Raw genomic sequence first — 23,943 nt, 5'->3', positions numbered from 1 at the left:
TAGAATAGAATAGAATAGAATAGCCCTTTACTGTCATTGTACATGTACAACGACATCGTGGGTGCTTCACACCAACTGTGCCGCAATAAACAGTAATCAGAAAAAAATATATTTAAAAAATCAGAGAAAGGTGCAGATTGGCTGCTTCGTGCTTCTGAGCTCTTCATCCTCAGGCTTCCTCACAGGTGGGGTTGAGGTGCAGCTCCGTCAGCAGACCAAACACTAAAGTGTAATAAAGCACACAGCAAACCACATTTAACAGAAAGCTGCTGATCCCAGGACAGTAACAGGTAGTGATGGCTTGCTTGAAGCTCCGGTGCATGTGTAACAAAAACGAACACACTGCTTCAGAAGCTCTGTGTCGAGGCTTGATTCGCTTGGCCTGAGTCACGTGATCAGTGACGCCCGAAGCTTCATTTACAACCTAACTGATTCAGTGGTTTGTAAGAAAGTGAATCATTCACGAGATTTGTGGAGTGTTTTGGTGGTAAGAGACAGCAAACCACTGATCATTCGACTGGGAGATACGGAGGCAGCGAGGAAGAGACGAGGTTCTGTCTGTGGGAGAATTTTGAGTTGAGTTTGGTCAGCCGGGTGGGTTTGCCAGCTTTGTGTTCTTGTTGTTTGATTTTGTTTTGTGTTCGTTTATTTTATCTTAAAACATGAGAAACTTACAATGTCAAAACAAAAATCTGTTTTTCATAATATTAATATCATAAAATAATGTTAGAAAGACTTTCATTTGACTCTTTAAATGTAATATAACAAAAAAATATTTAAAATGTTATTCTACAAAATGTGCAGCAAATTAATTTGTTTATTCTTTTTAGCTGATAGTCTGTGGGACCGAGGGAGACCGTACTCCTGCATCTCTCCAGCGTCTTCTGTTCCATGTGAGAGCATTTTCTCTGAGGCAGGAGAGACAAACAGACTCGGCCATCGCACAGAGGAACAAATCCTCTTCTTAAATAAGAACAGGATGACCTTGTTTGAAGCTGCTCACACATCGTGATGCATCATGTTTTTACTTTACAAGTTCATAAGCATTTTCCCTTTCCAGTTCACAATCAATTCTACCCCCAGATCACAAATATGAATAAAAAAAATGGTCAAATATAATATTATTTATAAAATACCTTTCCAGCTGTCCAGGGATTAATTGCATAAGTACATGGATGCAGGACCTCACAGCAGAAGCATCCTCCATTATGTGTTTTACATTATTATTTGTATATTATATATATTTCACAAGCAATAAGTCACAAGCAAAGAAAGACCACACCATGGCACATGTTTAAAGAAGGAAAACTATTAAACAAATAGACGTGGTTTTTCACCCCAAAAAATACATGTTCAAAGCAACACAACGGCAGCCCAATATCAGACAGAACCTCACTCTGCGGAGTGTTCCGTCATAATGAAGCAGTACATTTGATTTTGTAGATTCAAGCTGCTCTTCGTATTTTTGGCCAGCAGATGTCACCAGAGTGGACTCTGTTGAAAAGCTTCGAGTAATGAGCCGTTTTTCAACACAAGCTTCAGAAAGCTTCATTTGGCCATCACAGGAAACCCCGCCTCCGCCCGCCTCACCTTTAATCTCAGATCCACTCGGACGGCCGCAGGAGTGAAGCCTGTTCTGAAGAAGAGCGTTTCAGGCGATCAGCTGATGCAGGGATTTCCCCTGTGGGAAAACGGAGGCAGAGCCCACGGAGTTCATGTAGTCGGTGTCAGATTTAACGTAACACACATGGACGTGTTTGTAAGGTCACGGGGAACGCGGCTCCACCGTTGGACCGAACTCCCAGGCAGCACTAAAGCTCAAAACAGGGCCAGGAACCTTTCACGTGCAGCTTGTTCCCAGCCGGAAGCCTATTGCAGGCACACCGCTCGTACCCGTAAACAGTCCGCGGGTGTGGGTGCACGCGCTGCTGCTTTCCTGTAAAATTAACGTAAATTTGAATGAGGACTGAAGCCGCTCTCAGGTCAGTTTCACTCATTTAACGAAAAACCATCGATTAATCGGTTATCTGTTAATCAGGCCGGCTCAGACTACACAGCTAACAGACGTCACGGCTGTCCGCGCGGGGATTGATTTTTAGTGGGAGTGTTGGTGCAGGTGAGCCTCGCGCTCAGGTTTCTGAGGTGCAGCAGGTGTGCTTCTACTGCACGAGTACCTGCGCGCGCACAGGTCAGGGTTTCCCGCTTTACTGACGTGTGCAGGTGCAAACTCTGCCCGTGACTGATGTTAAAGCCAGCAGAGACAGGTGTGTCCTCACCTGTACAGTAACCATAGCTACAGGCACTCCAGCTGAACGCTGCATATGATAATAAAATAGAAAAATAGAGCCAAGTGGAGCAGTCTTTAATGTTTTTGATTAAATCTGAGGAAGAGTTTTAGTGTCCATCAGCTGATCACAGACAGAAACATGGCTGCTGCTGAGCCACACAGCCACAATAAAACAGCAGCAGAAGAAATGCAACCACGGAGGAGCCAGAAAGACTCCAACAAGGAGCTCAAAGACGAGCTTCATCCTCCTCGTAAAGCGTGGCTGATTTCAAAACAAAACAAAAAACCCATAACAGTCTGAAAGCTGCGATGGAGCTGCGGTGTAGCATGTAGGTATGCTACACCTGTAAAAGACAATGCCTCGGCCCTACAGGTCACCTGTCTCAGGTGTAGTAAGGTGAGGTTGTTGTTTACTGTTAGATCATGATCCTGCTTTTGGACATACCAAACCCAGGTATTAGACAGGGTTAAAGACTGAGGCATCGATTAGGTTAAAGGTAGCATAATTAGGGGAGTGGCCTCTTTGACTGACAGGTGTCTGCTTGGGTTCACCCCAGCTCCACCTTCATCCCATCTGGTCACCTATGGCCTCACAGCAGCTGCAGATCACCTGACCCCAGCTTAGAGGTCACAGTGCCCCTGGTGGAAGCACGCGGTACTGAATATGTGGGAAGCCCTTTCAAATAAAAGCTTGTGGAGAATGTTGGAGGTGAGTCACAGATTGTGACGTTTTCCTTTTCTCTCTCGTGCAGGATGGAGCTCTCCACTTTACTTCATGACCTTCATCTCTCCTCCTCCTCCTCAGAGGAGCAGTCCCCTTCCTCTCCTCCTCCAATCACAGAGCTCCTTTCTCAGCTGAGGGTGAAGCTGATTGGTTCCTGTCCTAAATCCCACTCTCTGATTGCTCAAATAAAGCAGCTTTTCCAGTACGCTGGATCTGACTGGCTGTTCTCTCCAGCCAGCCAGGACAGTAGGTGGGCGGAGCTTGAAGCAGCATATGTCTCTCTGATCAGTGCTCTGATTGGCTGTGCTGCTCTGCCGCTCTGTGAGGATGACTGCAGCCCTCTGAGCGCTGCGGCCTATCAGAGCATCCCCACACAGGCAGCGGCGGTGTGTGCCGCTCTCACGGCTCTGCTAACAACTCTGGGTGACAGGCGGAAAGGGGGCGAGGCCAGAGAACGGACAACCAGTCTGCTACTTGCTGTTGCTCCACCCACCTGCGTGTTTGCTGTCACACATTTCCAGGTGAGTCTGCAAACATCAAACATGCACCTTTGCAGCACAGGTACTTCCTGTCTGACCCCGTGATGCATTCACTGACAGCTGTTTGATTTCCAGTGTGCTTTTGTTCATCAGGATCAGGTGTGGACTAGCTCCGCCTCCAGAGCAGCAGCATGCGGCCTGCTGGAGACGCTGCTGAGTGCAGGAGGGTGGAGAGACTCCGCCCACCTGCTGGCTGGGGACACGGAGGGGAGCAGAGGGATTCTGGGAGGAGTCCTGGACATCCTGCAGCCACAGCTCACCAAGTGAGAGTGTGTGTGTGTGTGTGTGTGTGTGTGTGTGTGTACACTTGCCTTCCATCACTTAGGAGGACCAGTCCCTGATGGAACAGCCACATTGTGAGGACCTTGGCCTTCTCCCCACAGAGAGTGCAGGGATGTCTGCTCTGTACAAACGTCCTCACATGAAATTCTAAAACATGCGTGTTCAGTGCTCTGAGCTCCACTTGGTTCAAACTGTGTTTGTGTGATTGGCTAGCTCGTTATTTTTTCTGTGATTAAAAGACAAAAACAAGTTTGTTGAATATTTAAGTGTCTGTGTGTGTGAGCAGGGACTCGTGGCAGCGCTGTGAAGCCGTGAAGCTGGTGTTTGCCTGGAGTCTTCTGCAGGTCAGTTTGACCTTTGACCCCTTTCTGCTCTTCTCTGGAGCGTTCTCGATGCCACTTGAAGATGTTGAATGAGATAAGTTTGCAAGAGGTCAGCAGGAGCCAGGCTCCCCCTTCAACCCGTGTTTAAAGATATTTTTGGTTGCTTATGCTTTGATCGTCCCCCGCTTACCTGTGAGGGTGGTATGGTCCGAACAGGTGAGACTGTGAAGGCAGAAGTGTAGGACTGCGGTGAGGCAGGTGTCTTTTATGAAGTGCGCTTCATTCTCATACACACCTTCTTCTCCAGCCTCCATGTAGGAACTATTTCCTTTCTACTGTCTCCATCTGCCAGCCGCATCGCTGAGCAGGATAAAGCCTGACGGGAGGCAAACGGCCCTCCCATCTCGCTGCGTATCTTTTGGCTGGCGGATGGAGACAGTGGACAGAAAGTAGTTCCTCTGTGAAACAGGTTGGAGCTGATTGACCCATCAGGTGCTCTGTCTTCACCTGTGTGTTGGTGTTTTGGTGCAGGTGACCCGCCCAGGACTCTCACCTCACCTGTCCCGCCTCCTTCCCCCCTCCCTCCTCTTCAGTGACCACCACAGACTGGAGAACTGCATGCTGGGAGTTCGCTGTCTGCACCATATCGTGCTCAACACGGTAAAAACATGCACACACACACACTCAGCGTCGTGTCTGGCATTGGATGATGATGGTATGTGTGTGTGTCTGTGTTTGTGTCTTTAGCCGCCTGCAGAGCTGCATCAGTTCAACAGAGCCGAGGTTCTTTATGAGGCGTTATTCAAACACCTGTACAGGACTGAGGCCGCCGTCATCCAGGTAGCACACACACACACAGACTCTGTCTCTGTCTGATGACACGTCACTGACCCCGCCCCCTCCCACCCAGCTGGTCCTGTCCTGCCTCTTGGACCTGCTGGTGGTTCTGGAGAAGCCCCCCTCCTCTTCCACCTCCTCCCGCAGGAAGCCGTGTCGCCATGACGACGTGCTGCGTCTCATGCTGACCCACATGGAGGCGGAGAACAAGGTGGTGCTACGGCGCGTCTATGCTGCTGCTCTGCCGGCGTACATCGACAGGTGGGTTTGACCTTTGACCTTTGGTTACTATGGAAGCATCAGTGATTTAATTTATCTGGATGAAAATGTGACACATTAAACAAACTCTTTATTAATATTATCTGTTCATTGTAATGATCACATTTATTGTTATTATGAGTTCACGATATTGTACTAAAGTGTTAAAGTTTATGTTGATTGTATCTAAAATGTTTTTAATAAATTATATTTGTATTTTTGTATAATTAATTATGAATGACAAATATAAACGTTTTAATTTTTAATTATTTGTATATTTTTATATCTATACTATATATGGCTCATCACATTAAATTATGAGTAATTTGTTTCATTTTACTTTAAATATATTTAATCATAATTTCATGATTTCCTATTTAATATAAGATGCTACAGGTTACATTAATTACTGTGAAGTGGTATATTTTATTGATAATGTATTTTTACCTGTTACTATAGAAAAACATTTGTATGTAAATAATAAACCCACTTATAATACATTAAATTATTTATTAAATAATGTAGAAATGATAAATGCGTGTATTTTTTAGCGTCTGTAATGATTCTTTTTTTTCAGTTTTAATTAAATGTTTTCAGTCGTGCTTTGATGACTCAGCTGTGATTAAAACAGAAAAGTCTTTTATGAATTTGTAGATAATCAGACTTCAGAGCTCGTTGTTGTTCTGCCTGCAGGGGGCGCCGCTGCTTCAATCTGATCTCAGAACAGTTTGAATGTTTTCCAGCTGCATGAATCGCCGCGAGTCTGAAGCCAAACTGTGGTTTTAGTGTTACAGTCGGGTTATGGTTGGGCATTCATGTGTGATGGTTACTGGAAGCAGCTAAGAAAAACATATGTCAATGAGATGTCCCCACAAGGATATGAATACACACCTGTGTGTGTGTGTGCAGGGTGGGCGTGGCTGTGTGCAGACACCTGTGGCGGCTAGAGCGGGTGGTGCTCGGGTACCTGGAGGTCAGAGACCCACCTGAGGAGGCGAACCGGCTGAGGATGCTGGAGGCGCTGCAGAAGACGACCAGAGCGGCGTGGCCACGGTAACGGACACGATCACACAGACACACGCGCACGCTCACACACGGCTGCGAGTTTGAAGCTTTTACTTACTTCCTGTCCTGATGGCGTTGGACCGTCCCGTATGACGTGCTCATGTGTTTCCCCTCGTCAGGATGGCGTGTCGTGTCGACGTGTTGCTGCGTTGCTTGCTGCGGCTGATGGTTGACGTCTCCTCGGACTCGGAGCTCTGTGATTCGCTCAGACGGCAGCTGATGGATGAAAGCGCCGCCTGCCTCCGGCTGCTGGACGCCGCCTCACACGGACACGTGCAGGTGAGTCACCTGTTGCGTGACGCTTCATGATGTCATCATCCTGCAGTGTTTCCTCTTGTAATCTGAGTCGTAGCCTCCTGTTTATTTGTCATGAATGAATATTGTAATATATGTTTTCTTATTAATATTCATATTTATTATCAGATTACATTAAAGGCCTCAGAGTAATCAGAGTACTGGCGTGTGTCAGCGTGTTCTGTGCTCTTTTTGCTGTCGTGTGAAGCTGATTTGATAAAATTATGAGGACAGAAACGTGTTGCACACTCAAGTGTGTTTACACTGAACCTTCATGCTCTTAATTTGAAAGTGTTATCCTTGCTTAACATCTGGCCAACCCCTTCCTGTTTTGAGTTTCCCCTCTGAGTCTCTCAGATGAACTTGAAAAGCTGCTGTTTAATGTGGAGGGGGTGGAGTTTGCATGCTGGTTGTAGCGATAGATAATCGATCAGTGTAAATTATTGATTGTACCGACGCCACAAACTCAGAAATCTGATCTGATCCGTTTCTCTCTCAGCGCCTCCTCCAGGAGGTTGACAGCAGCTGCTGCAGCCTGGAGGTGCTTGGTTGCCTAGCTACAGCAGCCACTGCGACTGACAGGTGAAGCTGCGAGCCTGGAGGCGGAGCTTTCAGAGCCACGGCGAGCAGCTGCGGCCTCCTGACACTCAGCAAACGTTTAAAGACAAACGGCAGCACGTTGGCGAAGCTTACGGCACGTCACAGGAAGTAATCTGGATACAGGAAGTTTGAAGAGCCGTGTGCTGACAGGTTTGACGGCGCAGAACTGAACTCTGAGAACTCTCACGTGTGTGCGACTGTGACGCGGCGCTCTGTAACATAACCATGTGATTAATAAACGTCATCGTGGGGCTTGAACGGCTCCGCGGAGAAAACCAAACATGGCCGACTGTTTTCATCCTCGTCTCTGTAGATGGACACAGATCTGTGATGATGTTAGAGCGCCGATATCGCATCACTCTGATCATGGCGCGACGGCACACAACCTGCTGCAGGCTAGGGCTGTTAGGGTCCCTGGGTCGTTGACTCAGTGTTTTGTGTTTTTGGTTCTTTGATTTTGTTATTTCATTATATTCTAGCTTTGCTTTACGGGTTTTAGGATCATTCTTAGTTTAGGTTCTCTGGGTGGGGTTGGTTAGAGTTTTAGTGTTCTGGTTTTCTGTCTGTGTTCCATAGTTGCTGTCTCCCCTGTCTGCTGTATCCCCACATCCAGTCAGTGTCTGTGTCTGCCCTGGTCCCACGTCTCTGTTCCCTTTGTTATAGTGCCTGCCTGTGAGTCTGTGTTATGTTTCCTGTTTTACTTTGAAAGTCCATGTCTGATGTTAATGTGTCTGGTTTTGCTTCCCCTTGTCTCGTTAGGCCTGATTTGCCCCAGCTGTGTTTCCCTCCTGTTACCCATTCCCTGATTGCTCCCTCTGTGTATTTGAGCCCTGTGTTTCTTTGTGTCTGTGTCGTGATCTACTCTCATTTATGCTGTGTGTTCCATCTGCCTGGTCATGTAAGTTTATTTGGATTTTGGATTTTTGTTACGTTTGCCACCTTTTGCCATCCAGCAATAAAAGCTGAGTTTTGAGTTACTTTCCGCCTCTGAGTGTCTGCACATTGGGTCCTTCTACTTCCACTCCTGCCTGCACACAGCCATAACCTGACAAGGGCTGGGTGATATGGCCTAAAATCCATATCACGGTGTAATCTGAAACATGTGCGGTAACGATATATATAGCGATATATTCTTTTCTTCTGTATAACGTATTTTACGCGCACTTAAAATCCTTTAATTGACTCAAAAATCGACAGAGCGCCTTATGTATGAAATCTGGTTGTGCTCACTGACCTCGAACTGATTTTATGTGCACGGTGCTAAAAAATCTGACAAATGTTTTAGTGCGACTTTGCAAAGCTATGAAGCCGCACCGCTGGATGGATTGTTGGAGCATTACGGCTGCCGTAGTCAGGAGCCTCGTGGAGTAATCTGGGTCCTAAACTCCGTCTATTTCAGGTCCCAAAGTCAAACGAACACTGCAGCATCACTGAGAGTTAAAAATCCATGAAAACAGAATTTATTACATTTAACGGAGTTAGAAGTTAGCAGGAAGTTAGCTCGCTGGCTTCCACCTAAGCATGATACAGCATGTTCTGACTGAGAAAATTCAAACGTACAGCTCTGCTATCACTTCCAACATAAATGAAGACTTTAAACTAAACAGCAGTGACGTTTGTAGGGTTACTGAAGTTGGGCTAGCTGGTATACAATGATGTGCTACGTGATCGCTAGCGACACAGCTATGTTAGCATAACATAAACAGTGAAGCTGGAGGATGAACGCTAACTTGTTTTCCACTCGATAAAAGTTAACGTGAAGGTTCCTGATAGTTAGAGACAAATACAGTCGCATGGCAGGATGCTGTAAACGGACCAAACTTCAGTCAGGAGAACAACTGAGATAATCCATCCACAATACGAGGTTAGTCATTAATATACTGCAACAACATGGGAACAGAGCAGCTGTGATAGAATACAGCATTAATGAATCAATGGTACAGAAGTGGAGGAAGCAAGAAGAACGAGTTGAATAAAGTTTGATTTATCTGACTGTTTTGTTTCTTGTGTCTTTTAATCCCGAGCAGCTTATGGTCTGAAAAATACGTATTTGACTTTTTTATTTGGCACACTGCAGTTTAATGTAGCAAAGCTCCTCTTTTTAACTTCAGTGGATATTATACATGGTTATGCTCAGGATATGTCAGCACATTTCTACTGGAAATGCCTTTGGTTAAGCTGTCAGTAAGGAATTTGCATTTGCACTGTTAAATGTTTATATAGGTTTAATGCACATAAAAACAGCTGCTTGTTTAAGTGAAAATAAATGGATGGGTTTTTTGCGCTAGCAAAGTTGTGGAGTTGCATTTTGTCTCGCATCAATTATATCGTCAGTTATATCGTTATCGCCAATTTTCAAATCTATATCGAGATAAATATTTTTGGCCATATCGCCCTGCCCTACTTTCGACCAAAAGAAGCGCAGCTTGATGACACCATCAACATGCGCTATCGCGGTAGAGCGGCATAGTCAAAATCTCTAGACCCACCCCTACTGCAGGCTTTCATTAAAACAGCTGACCTTTGACCCGGGCTAATCAGTGCCTGTGACACTGAAGGGAAAAGCTCATAGATTAGGAGTCATCACATACGGACGGGTGTAGTGTGATCGCTCCTCATAAACCCGGAACCAGCAAACTACCCATGGTGCACTGCAGCTGGTTTTACTCTGATGACTCGGGCTAAGGATCTCTTCATCCTTCAGCCCTGATGTAAGCACCTCGGGGTCACAGAGGTCATCCATGGCCTCAGTGTTTCAAAGTCACCAGCAGGACGATGACAGTAGGCGTCAGTCAGACGGGTGAGAATAATACAGAGAGAACCCCAAAATCAGACGATCCCCAACGAACAAGCACTTAGTGACCGTGGGAAGGAAACAGGAAGAAACCTGCAGCAGAACCAGGCTCAGGGAGGGGCGGGGTGACAGGACAAAGACCCGCTGTGGGACAGAGCCACAGATGAATAATAACTAATGATTACATGCAGACAGGTGAATAAACACAGAAAAGAAGAACCTCAAAGGTCTCCTGCTGCGGCCGTAGACATCTTCCACTTCCTGTCTGAGCCTCGAGAACAGCATGTGGCTCTGTGCTGGACAGGAAGTGATGACGCAGCACTGCAGGCGGCCGCAGTGATAACAGCTTCTGTTCTGCAATGACTTGTGTCTACAGTTTATATAAAGTTTATATCAGGTGAATTCACATGAACGCATTAGCAGTGAGCTAGCACTGCCGTTTCTGTCTCCGAATAAACGTTTTCATCAGCGTGTCTCGTGTTGTGATTGGAGGAGACTTCAGACTGGGGGCAGGTTCTGGTTTAAAGGGCTCGCAGCACTGGTCTGCACTCAGACCTCAGCAGCAGAAATGGGCAGTAACGCGTTACTGCCCATTTCTGCTACTGTAATCCGATTACTTTTTTCAAGTAACGAGTAAAGTAAGGGATTACTATTGCAAAAACGGTAATTAGATTACCGTTACTTTCCCGTAGGAACGCTGCGTTACTGCGTTACTAAAACCGTGATTTTTTTGCGAGAATGTCTCATGACAGTGACGTAAGCGAGTGCGACGTTCGTGACAACAGCTGTGTGCAGATCAACAATGGATCACATATCGAGTGCAGAGAGAGTATGAGCGTGCAGCGTTTAAAGCGTGGAAGTACTGACCTTACTTTGAGTTTGATTCCATAAAAAGTGACAAAAACATTAGTGTCCGCTGTGCGTGGGAAGAAAACTTCTTTTTACAGCGAAAAAACCCCTAAACTTCCAACAAGCACCGAGTAGCTACGACGTAATGGGAAACTCACAGAGAAACTCGCGGATTCTTCCACTGACCGCGGCACACCTGCACCAGGGTAAACCTCCGCCTACCCCACTCCTGCTTTACAGGTGAAAATAGAGCAACAGGACCGCTGAGTCTTTGACTTTATTTATTTTCTGCTGTGTTTTACTTGCATCTGTTTGAAAGAGTGAGTGTAAACACAAAAAAAAAATATGTTATATGCTGGGATGTGCAACTAAGTAACTAAGTAATTAATTACTTTTGAAAATAAGTAATCAGTAAAGTAATGGGATTACTTTTTTGGGGAAGTAATTGGTAATTAGTTACTGATTACTTTTTTCAAGTAACTTGACCAACACTGCTCAGCAGACAAAGTCTCTGCACCTGTAGCCTCTGTGTCTGTGGACGTTTCACATGAATACGGTCAAAAATATAAGTTAACCTGCTGACCTGAAGCGAAGCGCTGATTACCACGACCACATTTCTGTGTGCTGCAGGTCGTGCTGTTCTCTGGAGTCTTTCCTCTCGTCACATCTGTCAGATGACCTGTGATCCACAGATGCTCATTCGCAGGTCTGTACAGGAAGTAGGACACTGTCATGTCAGACACTGTTCAGCTTGTACTTTCATAACCAGAGACCCTCTGACACAAACTGAAAGGGACCTAAAAAAGCCGGCTCACTGTAACACCTGTGCAGTGTTTCACAGGTAAGTCCAGCACATCCTGTGGCTCTGCGGGTCAAACAGCCGTGGTCACGTGGAGGCTACAGCACACTGTCCACTCCTCCACGTTCATACTGAAGTTCTGTGAGTGATGATGAGACAGGTCGCTGAAGAACAGTACACTACGTTTGATTGGACCAGCCCAAGGTCCGACATCACTTCCTTAAAAAAAGCTGTACTGGAGCCAGACGCTAGCAAAACGTCTGCTCTCGTCAGCAGCGAGGTTTACTTAGAAAACTTGAGATTTAATCTGAAAGTCTGTCACACGGTTGAAAATGTGCACCTGTCGGATCGATGGATGTGAATAATATGACAACAGCTGCGTTACACCTGTGTGTGCTCGTCCTCTTTGTCTCTGCAGGAGACTTTTATCTGTCAGAAACCAAACAGTGCATGAGCGTGAGGTCTGCCTAACCATCATCACTGTAGGACAGGGGTGGGCAATTCCAGGCCCCGAGGGCCGGTGTCCTGCAGGTTTTAGATCTCACCTTTGGTCAACACACCTGAATCACATGATTAGTTCGTTACCAGGCCTCTGGAGAACTTCAAGACATGTTGAGGAGGTCATTTAGCCATTTGAATCAGCTGTGTTGGTTCAAGGGCACATCTAAAACCTGCAGGACACCGGCCCTCGAGGCCTGGAGTTGCCCACCCCTGCTGTAGGAGCTCATCACAGAGACGACGAACTTTAACATCTGTATTATCTGCTAAACATCTATCGTCTAAAAAACAAGAAGCCAAACTCCCCCGTGATGTGGCACACTTGGTACAGCCCACTTTGTGGAGTTTCTTGCCACAGGTCCATCAGGTGTGTTGTGCAGCAGTCCGGTTGGTGCACAGCTGACAGCTATTTGACAACTGTTAGAATTCATATTATGGCGAGAACCAATCAGCTAAGTAAAGAGAAACAACAGTTCGTCATTACTTTAAGAACTGAAGGTCAGTCAGTCGGAAAACTGCTAAAAATTTGAATGTGTCCCCAAATGCAGTCGCACAAAACATCAAGAATACGATGAAGCTGTCTTGCACGAGGACGCCCCAGGAAAGGAAGACCAAGAGTCCCCTTTGCTGCTGAGGATACATTCATCTGAGTCACCAGCCTCAGAAATCACAAGTTCACAGCAGCTTAGATTAGAGCCCAGATAAATGCCACACAGAGTTCAGATACACAAATTAAAAATAGTGCTGTCAGTGTTAAAATGACGTTAACGCCATAACCGCATTAACACGGCAAATTTCCGTTAGCGAGTTAGCACGGATCGCCCCGTGCGTGCAGCTGCATGGCGTGCTCAGAGCTGCAGTTCCTCTGGTGTCCAGCAGAGGCAGCAGTGAGGCAGTGCCCCCCAAAATAAAGAGCTGATACACAAAGTGTTTGGTCTCCACAGACACGTTCATGTTGCTGTAAGTGTTATAGTTTATCACAGCACCATGAGCTGCTTTACAGTGCCCTCCATGTTGATTTGGGGCGAGCAGCTGCCTCCTGATTGCATCACTTGCAGCCACCACAACCTCCTGGCGTCTGTCTGACGGGCGCCATCAAGGGACATCCTGTCCCAAACAACCAATCGGCACACATTAGCAGAACACTAATGCAAAATGGTCCACTCAGTCTGTTCACAGAGGAAAAAGAGATGAGTTGTTTTTAGGAAATCACATGATAGGGTGGGGCCAGGTTTCACAATGAGCTCACCCCCTTTTGTCTCTCTGGGTGGGTTACTCCCACAAAGCTTGAATCAATGTTGAAACCTGACGTTGATTCAACGTTATATTTTCTAATACTGTTGACATTGAAACAATGTCAGATTCTGATATTGAAACACTGAGCTATGGTGTTGATTTTCCACCTCTTTCACACAGTTGCTTTTTATTAAAACAACAGTTAAATCATGACTGGAAATCTACCTCTCTTTATAGGTATTTTAACCAATACTAAACTACTGCATGTTTCCATCAATACTTAAACCACCTAAACACATAATTGTACTTATTCCTCAAATTGGACACCCTTTATAAAAAAAGTCTCACAATGTATCATGTCAATATTAATATCCTAAAATAAGAAAGCATTGCATGTGATGTAACAGAGAGAAAAAACTACACATGAATAAGCTCTTGTTAACCGTCTTCAGCAGGGAGAAAGTATGTAAACTCCTTGGCTGATAAACATGAAAGTCACCAGGCGTAAATCTGCAAACTGCCGCATTTGATTCCCAAAGAGCTATGAGTGGAAAAAGTGATAAGTCTTAGCATGGTGTGCCGTGTATCCTTTAAAACAAACTAAACATTGGGGTCCTCGGGCTGTACAAACTACAACCCGAGGACTAAACAAGCTGAAGACCAAAGACTCCATCTCCAGATTAACCAGACATGAAAGTCTTGTTATTAACAAAGACAAAGTAATATAGCAAAAACCGGACATAGGAAATGTGAAACACCCAGCAGATCAATTGATCCCTTTATTCTTCACTTTAGGCTCATAAAACTACAATAAACGGTAAAACTTACCAAATATGCATCTGCACAGCGCTGTATCTTTAAATGCCTTTTTTTGCTTTGTCTGGTCCTTGGTTTTTTTCCCTGCCCAGTTTAGTACTGAGGCCAGCTCGTTTGTGATGGCATAAGCCATTACACGGCGGTCTCGCCCCTGCAGTGTGGTCCCTCCAATCAAGGCAAAGCGTCTCACCTATAGACACATTTTAAGAGATGGAATTAGTGTGTCTCATGTCTTAAATGTGTATGCAAGTGCTTGTGTGTTTAATCAACAGGCCGTTGTTATGTATTTAAATCACATCTGACAGCTATTACACTTTATAGTTACAAAGTGTACATAACCTTTATATTACTCACCTTTGCCTTATTTGCCTCTTGTGATTGAAGAGCTGCCTCTGCATTGTTTAGCTCCTCAATGTTGTGCAAGGGCAAATCCAGAGGCAGTACCCCAGCATCTACCGATTCATTGCAGCAGGGATGGCGGATGGCTCTGACCTCCTCACGGAGTTCGTTAACAGCTCTCGTCAGGTCTGACAGCATAGTTAACATCTTTTGTGAGGTCGCATCTGTTTCAAAGAACAATTCTAGAAAGATTAATGGCTTAAGCAGTGAGAGGCGAAAAACTAATAGTGATGGTGTAACATTCTGCATTCAAGTATAAGTTGTTGTAACTGCTAAGAGTTTTTGCCTGTCACATATATTTGATATTTGTATATGTAGCTGCCATCACCAGTGTGTGAATGTGTGTGAATGGGTGGATGACTGAATGTGTAAAGCGCTTTGGAGTCCTTAGGGACTAGTTAAAGCGCTGTACAAATCAAAGTCAAAGTCAAAGTCAACTTTATTGTCAATTCTGCCACATGTACAGGACATACAGAGAATAGAAACTACGTTACTCTCAATCCCTAGATAAAATAGCAAATGAACATTTAAATATAAGAGTGATTAAAAAATGCAGGTAAAATAATTAAAAAGTAAAAATTTAAATAAATACAATACAATTTTACATATAACAAGAAAGCTATACAATATACAATATAATGGGTAAATGACATTGGGTGTAAACCAGGCAGAGTAGTGCAAATAGGCAAATAGTGCAAATGGAGATTTAGTAATGTACGGTAAGAGATAGTGTAACAACAAAGTCTTATGAGGTAATGGCAGTCCAATGCTCCACAAAGTGACTGGTAACTGGTGCAGGCCAGTGAGTGAGTCAGAGAGTGTGTGTGTGTGTGTGACAGAGTTCAGTGAGACCGTGGAGGAGAGAGGGGAGAGGGGGCAGAATCGGGAGGGAGTTAAGCTTCCTGACAGCCTGATGGATGAAGCTGTCCTTCAGCCTGCTGGTCCTGGCCTGGAGACTCCGCAGTCTCCTCCCCGACGGCAGCAGCTTGAAGAAGCTTTGCATTGGGTGCGTGGGATCAGCCGCTATGCAAAGGGCTTTTTTAGTGAGACGGGTGCTGTAAATGTCCTGGAGGGAGGGGAGAGAGACACCAATGATCCTCTCTGCAGCTCTCACTATGCGTTGGAGGGTTCTATGGCAGGACGCATTGCAGGCTCCAAACCACACAGTGATGCAGCTCGACAGGATGCTCTCGATGGTGCCTCTGTAGAAAGTGTACATGATGGGGGCTGGAGCTCCTGCTCTTCTTAGTTTGCGGAGAAAGAAGAGACGCTGCTGTGATTTCTTGGCCAGTGCTGTGGTGTTGTACGTCCAGGAGAGATCCTCTGTGATGTGCACACCCAAGAACTTGGTGCTGCTCACTCTCTCCACAGACGCTCCGTCAATGGTCAGAGGAGCATGTTGGGTGTGCATTCTCCTGAAGTCCACAACAATACAGGCAAATACAGGCCATTTACCATTTATACCATGTAAAACCTGAAATTCCAAGATTTTCAAACTTGCCTTGTAATAGTGGCCTCACAGAGTCTCTGGAATCTACAGAAAAAAAATCGAAAATGTGCCGGAAGCTGGGCGGGGCATTATGATGCCCGCTGTCAGTGGGCAGGGGGGAAGACTCCGGAGTGGTGAGGGCTGTTTAGAAAAAGTTAATTTTTTAAGTGGATGGTAGTTACCAAATCAGATCTGAAAAAAAGGAAAAATAGGGCACAATGTCAATAAAGAAGGAAAACTAGATACAAAGACGGCTCATAGAAGCTGAACCGAGTCCTATGTGTGAAGGGACAGTAACTGCGTGTGTGTATGTGAGCATTTAAACACTGAAGATAATAAAATTAACAATATTTTGTCTAAGTCTGCCATTGTAGGAATTCATGGCACCGAGACAAAAACTTGGCGCACAGTGTGGCGTCAAAATAGGCGCACACCTTTGACGCTGCGTTTTCTCCGTTTTCCTTGTCAACACGTAAATGCTAAAACTGAGTTTTCGAAAATATCCACCCTGGCAGGCGTCTTTAAAAATCTGTTTTCTGTTAACGAAAACGCAGTTTACGTGTGGACAAAAGGTGCAAACGCAAGGTAGGTGAGCGTGCAACGTAAAGTTTGAATTGAGTGCGAATCGAAGCGGGTGCTCTCCAATCATTAAAAGTAACAAAGTCATTGAACACATTTATACAGTTACCTTTACGTTTATCAATCATATATCACAGATTTACATTTTTTTGTAGTACTATGCTAAAAAGCAACTACAGAGCGAAAGTCTGGGTCAAGCGCCGAGGCGACGGCAAGAACAAAGGAACCCTCGAAGCGTTAAAGCTAGCTTTGTATAACGGAAAAGTATGAAACGAAAATGTTTTCTTTGTTGATAGACTTTGTTAAATAACGAATAGAACAAAAGTCATTCATTCTTACCTTATACTAATCGTGGTGCAGGCCAGTGCAGTGCATGAACTGATGCCTTCTCCGGTCAATTCCGCTGAGAGTAAATCTAATGTCCCGCTCTACTGTACAAGACAATGGTTACCTGGAGGGACGTACCACTGAGAGGGGTGCTGCGGAATAGTCCAAGTGATCGCTGCTTTAATTTCCCGGTCAACTATACATAAATTGCACGTCGACATGATTTTTTAAAGCTGGTGAACTAGACCAGAAATCATTGATAACAAAAGAACAATAAATCTACTGTCTCCGGTACTTTATACCCGCTCAGTTGCAATGCAATTTAACGCTCAACTATAGATCGATGGCTTTTTGATGGTGGCCGGTGCCGAATTATGGTCAACTATAAATAGACGTTTTCTCGACGTTGTTGTTGTCACCTGGTCGACTACAAATAGATCACATATCAATGACAAAAAAACAACAGTAAATCAACATCATTACAACGTCCCTATAGTAAGACCGTCGGTTTACCACAGTATTTCAATGTTGTTACAACAGTGGCATTTCAACCCTGACCATAACGACGGATCGGATGAAAAATCAACATCAATTCAATGTCGTCTTGCTATCTGGGTAGACAAAGACATGTTCATGTTTTGGGGTTTGGGTCAGACCTGCTTTGATAGCTGACAGCAGCAGGAATAACTTTCTTATTTGTGAATCAAAGAATTAATTTATTACTAATGAAATATTCCACAATATTTCTGATAATATCAGATTTAAATTAATCAGTAAAAGATTTTTATTCTGTGTAATTTTGTCCCTCCCAGCAGCCCAGTTAGAGTACCATTAATCTGGATTTGGTAATCCTTCACGCTGTAATGGAAGGACAGCGTCATGATCTGGCAGTCCTCGCTGCTCAACTTGCCCATTGTGTCCGTGTGTTGTTTTTTGTTTCTGCTCCTCTCCCGGTCCCCTATTTCCCTGTGTGTGTGTTGACATGTGTGTTTGTTTCCGGAAGTCCGGTTTCGAGCGTCATCTGACCGGGAAGTGTTCCCGTGCTGAAGTCAGCCTCACCTGCTGCTCACCAGCCCTCTCCTACTTAGCGGCGTGGCTGAGCTTCAGTCGACACTGGATCGTCGAGTGTGCTCGTCAGTACAGACGTGGATAGCTTTTGAAAACTTTGTGTGTGTTTGGATATCCTTGTTGACTTTCTCCACCAGGAATTGGGACCGGAGTTATGGAAGCGGAACCACAGATTGGGAGTAGCTGTTGTACAGTTCCCACCAAGGACATGAGCACTGTGTGGGATTTGGGCGAAATCGCCACGGGAACCACAGTAACTGTCACTGTAAATAAAGTCTGTTTGAGTCTGCTCATTACCTCAGACCTGACAGACAGGAGTGTCAGAATGATCAAGTACATCACTAAATAATTTATTATTGAGCCACGGGGCGATCGTGGCTCAAGAGTTGGGAGTTCGCCTTGTAATTGGAAGGTTGCCGGTTCGAGCCCCGGCTCGGACAGTCTCGGTCGTTGTGTCCTTGGGCAAGACACTTCACCCGCTGCCTACTGGTGGTGGTCAGAGGGCCCGGTGGCGCCAGTGTCCGGCAGCCTCGCCTCTGTCAGTGCGCCCCAGGGTGGCTGTGGCTACAATGTAGCTGCCATCACCAGTGTGTGGATGCGTGGATGTAGTGTAAAGTGCTTTGGGGTCCTTAGGGACTAGTAAAGCGCTATATAAATACATTTACCATTTATTACATGTCATTACTTGAAATTAAAATAGTAAATAATTTATTAAATTTTTAAAATGAAATGAATTATATTTACTTATTTACATAGTTTATAAATAATTTTCATTTTAATTAATGAAATTTAATTATTTTGTGGTGTATTTTTAAAAACTTAATTTTGGCACTCCCAGCCCTCCGTACATTACAGCCAGAACAATGAAAAAATTGTCCAAATTTGCATTTGAGTGTTTTGTGTATTTGCTGCATCTGCATCATTTTTTTAAATATTTATTCTTTAAAAAAATAATGTTCAGTTTATTTTGATTAGAAAACATCACGTGTCCAATACCAGTATTGGACAGTAATTTATTCTTCAATAATTTAATTTAAAATAAAAACACTATTTATAAATCAGTATTTCAAAATGAAATATTAGTCCATCACTAAATACTTCAAATCAAAAATGAATTTCACAAAAAAAGAATTAAACTCTCAATAAAACCCTCGATTCAAAAACCAGTTTTGAATTGCAAATTAAAAAACACATTTTCAAAATATTTTTTAAAACACGATTTAAAAAGAGAAATAAGTAAAATCCAGCAGCTGTTCTACATTTGTGCTGGTTTGTTATGAATGAGCTATTATTGTTGGAGTTACTGTATTAATCTTGAGAGGCTCGACAGTTTCTGTTTCACAACCTTTACACAGTAAAGAAGGGGCAGGTTGGGTGAGCTCTAAAAGCTTTTATTAATATCTTTAAAATGATAGCAGCACAAACATTTGACACACCGATTTTGTTGGATTGGAAGAACGTGGGGAGGGGAAACTTCACTCAGATCAATGAGCAAATTAGCCATGGAGCGATGTAAGGAGCTCTCTGATTGGTTGGACAGACAGTCAGCCAGCGTACTTTTTAAGGCTTCCTTTCCTTCCTTATTTCCTTTCCTTTCCCTCCACAGTGTGCTGGACTCCATGAATCCCCTGTATCTGCCAGCTGTAGTAAATCTGTCCAGTCTCATTGTACTTTCTGCTCCTCTTCCTCACTAACGGTGCCTGAATGATCATGTTTAACCAGCATCCCTGCGTTCTGATCACCTTTCTCCCACCTCACCTCCTGAATCCTTTTAGATTCAGTCGGACTCTGAAACTCTGATTCCTCTTGAACTCTTTGGAGCTTGATTTGTTTCAGGGTTTGAACGCTGAGTCACTCTTTGTCCATCATGGGTCGATCTTCTCTTTGGTCTCTCCTGCTTTCTTCTTCATCGCTGTTCATTCTGGTCAGTTTCATTTCCTTTACGTGACACTAACCCACAGCACAGACGACATGAATATGTACAAGCTCCTGGGAAGTGTTCCAGTTTAACTTATTATCATTTAAAAACCAGTTTCTTCCTTTAATCAGGCTATTTGGAATATTTATCATATTTTACTCTGAACACGATTCAAAGTAAAAAGGTTCACACATGTGTGACCTGCTGCTACCTGGAGCTGAATGTTTCCTACACATTAGAACAAATGAGCATCTTAAAGGTTGAATTTGGATCAAACTGGAAGACAATTTATCAGCTGCTGATTTTAATGAGCGCTCTGATGCTATGTTTAGCTTGATTATGTACAGGAAGACTGTGGTGTGTCGGCTTCAGCAGCATCTTTGTTGTGGAAAAGTGTTCAAATCGGAGGTGTTTACAGCAGTTGTGTGGCTCTGCAGATCCAGCAGATGACAAATGAAAACCTGAGCAGAATTTGATTCTCTGCAAGTTTGAATATTTTTATGATGACTGAATGACATCGTGGGTAGATCCCAGCAGTCCTGTTTAGAGTTACAAACCCACTCATGTCTGATTATGGAAGAAAGGAAGAAGTCTGACCGTCACATCAGGTGAGGGTTCATCAAACATCTGTGCCCAGTTACACCCCCACTGTTCAAAGGAAGGTACAGTCGTCTTTCACAGCACGTGAAATGCTTTTATTATGTGAGGTGTTTGCCCCGCAGGCTGGAAGAGCTCAGCGTCACCCAGCTGGAGCTGTAGCACAAAGTGTGCAGAAATAATAATACGTATCAAAGCTGATGAATAATCTGGATCTCACTTTGTCCGTACAACAGGATTTACTGAGATTTCTGCTTTGCAACAAACCCATTAATACTACTGCTAATACTACTACCACAGATCCTACTGATGTTATTAAAGTGTCCACACAGTGAGCTCAGGTTTCTGATAAATGAAGTCATGTGTTGATCCTGCTCAGCTCACTTTATTCTGTTAACAAGCGTCACATGAAGCTTTGACACACGACACAGAGAGATTTCAGATGCTAAAGAGGCTTTATTGAAACAGAGACAATCATCAGAATAAAGTGATACAGAGCTAATCAAACAGATTGATTGGATCAATGATCGCTGGTGGAGTCAAAGCTCTGAGATCACAGTGATTGAAGATCATTACAGAAAGGAAAGAAAAACAATCATCAAACCATTTTAACAGAAACATCTTTCTGCTCAGTGAGCATGCTCAGCTCTGTTACCATGGTTACCCTCACTGATTAAAACACACATAAATGAGAACACCGTTGCCGCCCGCGTTTAGGCTCCCCTCGATGACGTTGACCCCGGCACTCTGGTACGGCCCCACAGCTCCTTGGTTGGTGATCACAGTGACGGCCTTGATGGGGTTTTTACTGCCGTCTTTCTTGTACCACAGGTTCACCTCGTTTCCTCCGGTCCCCTCGTTCAGGTCCTGGTTCACCGGCAGGTAGCCTGCTTTTTGATACTTTTCATATTTGCTCTGGTTTGTGGAGACTTTCAGATCTCTGAAGGCATCCTTGGGGTAGGTGCTCAGGCGGTACCAGAGGAAGATGGTAGGCGTAGGACTACCTCTCTCATTTGTACCCCTGTTGGTGTTTTCATCCACTCGGATGTAGCCATTGTTGAAGTTATCCCCATCTCCACTGCAGTTAATAGTGGTCTTGATCTCAGAGATGTAGGTTTGTTTCTCCCTCTTCACCCACATGTAGATCAGGTTTCCTCCAGCATTGCGGTTCAGGTCACAGGCCAGTCTCTCCCAGCTGTCTTTAAACTTCTGAGCTTCAGCATTTGCATCTTCAGTGACATCAGTGTCCACGATGGGAACATTCTTGTCAGACTTGGAGTACCACAGGTAGATTTCGTCTCCACCTGCTCCCTCATTGAGGTTTTTATCGATCTTTGTATATTTTGCTTCGAGCAGGCCATTGGCCATCTCTTGGCTGAATGAAAATTGAATGGTGGAGATTCCTGCGCCCATGCCTTTCTTGTACCAAAGGTAGATGATGTTTCCTCCAGCTCCTTGGTTTAGATTAACAGGAATTTTACTGAAGCCTTGCTTACTGTAAATCTCCTCATCATCTTTATTCAAAGACACTTTGAGTTCAGTGATGTACTCGGGCATTTTGAGTTCCTGCATTAACAAAGTTAAAGGAAACACACAGAGACAAAAATGGAGAGAAATCAGCAATGGGCTTAAAAGACCAACTAATAACAATAATTCTGCAGTACATTTGTAATGGCATCATTAATAATACCTGCAGCACCTCTGTCAAACAAAAGTATTGTGAATTAAATGCTATTCTGGAAAACATGAGGATGACTGTTTCAATGAGAAAACGTTAATAAGAGGCTCAGCTGCAGGGCGGCATTTTACAGCAGAATGAAATAAAACAGATGCAGAGCGAGTGGTTGTAGACTTACGAGTGTGCAGAGACGCTGTGTGGCTGGATGAAGTCTTCTGGACGGCTGAACGCTGCTGATCTCTGACAGAAACTCCTGCCTTTATATTCACGACAGGAGCAGCAGGATTATGAAATCACTGGTGTGTTTTTAGTTGGAATTACATGTGCAAAATTATTAACTCAACTGAATTACACAACAAACTGACCCACCCAGTTTCTCTGTTCCACAGAATCCACTGTGACTTCTTGAGTCAGGCCATTTTGGGTCACGATACAAGAGAAGATCGTTTATGTAACATCTTTAAAAACATCACTACACACAGTCATTAAAGACGTTTCAGTTTTTATTTGGCAATTAAATTCTTAGGCTCACAGCATCCTCAACGTTAAAGAAAAAACAACTAAATCGCACAAAACTACAGTAACATCTAGATAAAAATCAGACAAATATAAATAAAAAATATAAAAAAAAGAGTAAAATAAATAAATACAGTTTACTAAAAATACTTTAGCCGCTGCAGAGTCAGTGATATATACAGTGTGTAATATAAACTGTCCAATATTTCAGCAGGTGAGTATCCTGATGGCTTGTAAGTAGGTTCAAGGTTCTTTATTTGTCACATGCATAGTTATACAAGTATAACACACAGTGAAATGTAGCCTGACACGCTCCTCGACATGTGCAAAAATGGGGGGGTAGAGGAAGAACATTATAAGTAGAATTATATTATATTATATTATATTATATTATATTATATTATATTATATTATATTGTATTATATTATATTATATTATAAGTAGAAACTGTCCCTGAATCTGCTGCTGTGGGTGTGGACGCTCCTGTACCACATGAGGAGTGTGAGGCTGTGTTGCTGGGACCAGAGAGGATCCTCTGGGCCGTCCTCCTGCAGCGCTGCCTGTAGAGGTCCTGGATGGCTGACAGCTCGGACCTGGTGATACGCTGTGCTGATCTGACCACCCTCCATAGAGCGTTATAGCTGCCGTACCAGGTCGTGATACAGTCAGACAGAATAATGTCGATGGTGCATTAGCAGAAGTTGGTCAGTAAGAGAAGAATCAGGCAGATAAATGGATCATGTTACTGAGTGGCAGCTTCATGTTTCCATCTGTGCTGATTCACCTGACCTGCAGCATGGCTCAAAGCTCTTCTCGTGGCTGGTTTTCATTCTCAGATGATGCTACAGATGAACCTGCAGCCAGAGTCATCCGTCTGATGGGATCTGTTTGTTTTAGCCGGCATGTTTCAGGATCCACTCACTACAGGGATGTTTCACATCTTTACTCTGGGTCTGAACATCGACTCTCTTTATTCTTAGGACGGTTTATTTCTGCCCACATGCAGATTCATTCACCTCCTGATGTGAATCCTGTGGAATTACCTCTGTTGGGTCTGTGTTTCCACAAGCCCCGATAGTTTAGAGACTTATTCCTCATGAAGAACACAAGACATAATAGAACATCTCCAACTGTGTTTTTACTCGCTAACGAGGGAGAGGTTTGGTCAGA

General features: G+C 44.2%; 2 protein-coding genes and 2 long non-coding RNA genes across 5 annotated transcripts; 1 reads left to right on the top strand and 3 right to left on the bottom strand.

The window, feature by feature from the left end:
- Positions 1 to 10: 10 nt before the first annotated feature.
- LOC146697815 (uncharacterized) lies at positions 11 to 1,649 on the bottom strand. Its single transcript, XR_014923431.1, has 2 exons — positions 1,591 to 1,649; positions 11 to 222 (listed from the first exon to the last, which is right to left on the bottom strand). It is a non-coding gene; the product is annotated as an uncharacterized LOC146697815 (long non-coding RNA).
- Positions 1,650 to 1,916: 267 nt separating this feature from the next.
- tti2 (TELO2 interacting protein 2) lies at positions 1,917 to 8,187 on the top strand. Of its 2 annotated transcripts, none has more exons than XM_085476572.1 (10): positions 1,917 to 1,982; positions 3,040 to 3,532; positions 3,644 to 3,813; positions 4,119 to 4,176; positions 4,687 to 4,815; positions 4,903 to 4,995; positions 5,066 to 5,253; positions 6,160 to 6,303; positions 6,435 to 6,594; positions 7,109 to 8,187. In XM_085476572.1, exons 1-10 carry the CDS (start codon positions 1,960 to 1,962, stop codon positions 7,193 to 7,195), a joined length of 1,545 nt encoding a protein of 514 aa, XP_085332698.1. In that variant the 5' UTR covers positions 1,917 to 1,959; the 3' UTR covers positions 7,196 to 8,187. The 2 variants fall into 2 exon arrangements, with proteins under 2 accessions (XP_085332698.1, XP_085332697.1); XM_085476571.1 differs by having other exon boundaries at positions 3,626 to 3,813.
- Positions 8,188 to 15,652: 7,465 nt separating this feature from the next.
- On the bottom strand, positions 15,653 to 17,089 carry LOC146697813 (uncharacterized). Its single transcript, XR_014923146.1, has 2 exons — positions 17,008 to 17,089; positions 15,653 to 16,281 (listed from the first exon to the last, which is right to left on the bottom strand). It is a non-coding gene; the product is annotated as an uncharacterized LOC146697813 (long non-coding RNA).
- Positions 17,090 to 21,027: 3,938 nt separating this feature from the next.
- Positions 21,028 to 22,556, bottom strand: LOC146697812 (uncharacterized). The gene is made up of 2 exons (XM_085476568.1): positions 22,435 to 22,556; positions 21,028 to 22,144 (listed from the first exon to the last, which is right to left on the bottom strand). Exon 2 carries the CDS (start codon positions 22,133 to 22,135, stop codon positions 21,245 to 21,247), a length of 891 nt encoding a protein of 296 aa, XP_085332694.1. The 5' UTR covers positions 22,136 to 22,144; positions 22,435 to 22,556; the 3' UTR covers positions 21,028 to 21,244.
- Between the last annotated feature and the right edge of the window lie 1,387 nt (positions 22,557 to 23,943).

Source organism: Copadichromis virginalis, linkage group LG12 (genome assembly GCF_057382275.1).
Source record: "Copadichromis virginalis isolate Kocher_CV1m ecotype Utaka linkage group LG12, C_Virginalis_male_GT1.1, whole genome shotgun sequence".
Lineage (NCBI taxonomy): Eukaryota > Metazoa > Chordata > Actinopteri > Cichliformes > Cichlidae > Copadichromis > Copadichromis virginalis.
This window is presented reverse-complemented; position numbering and strand designations above follow the sequence as displayed.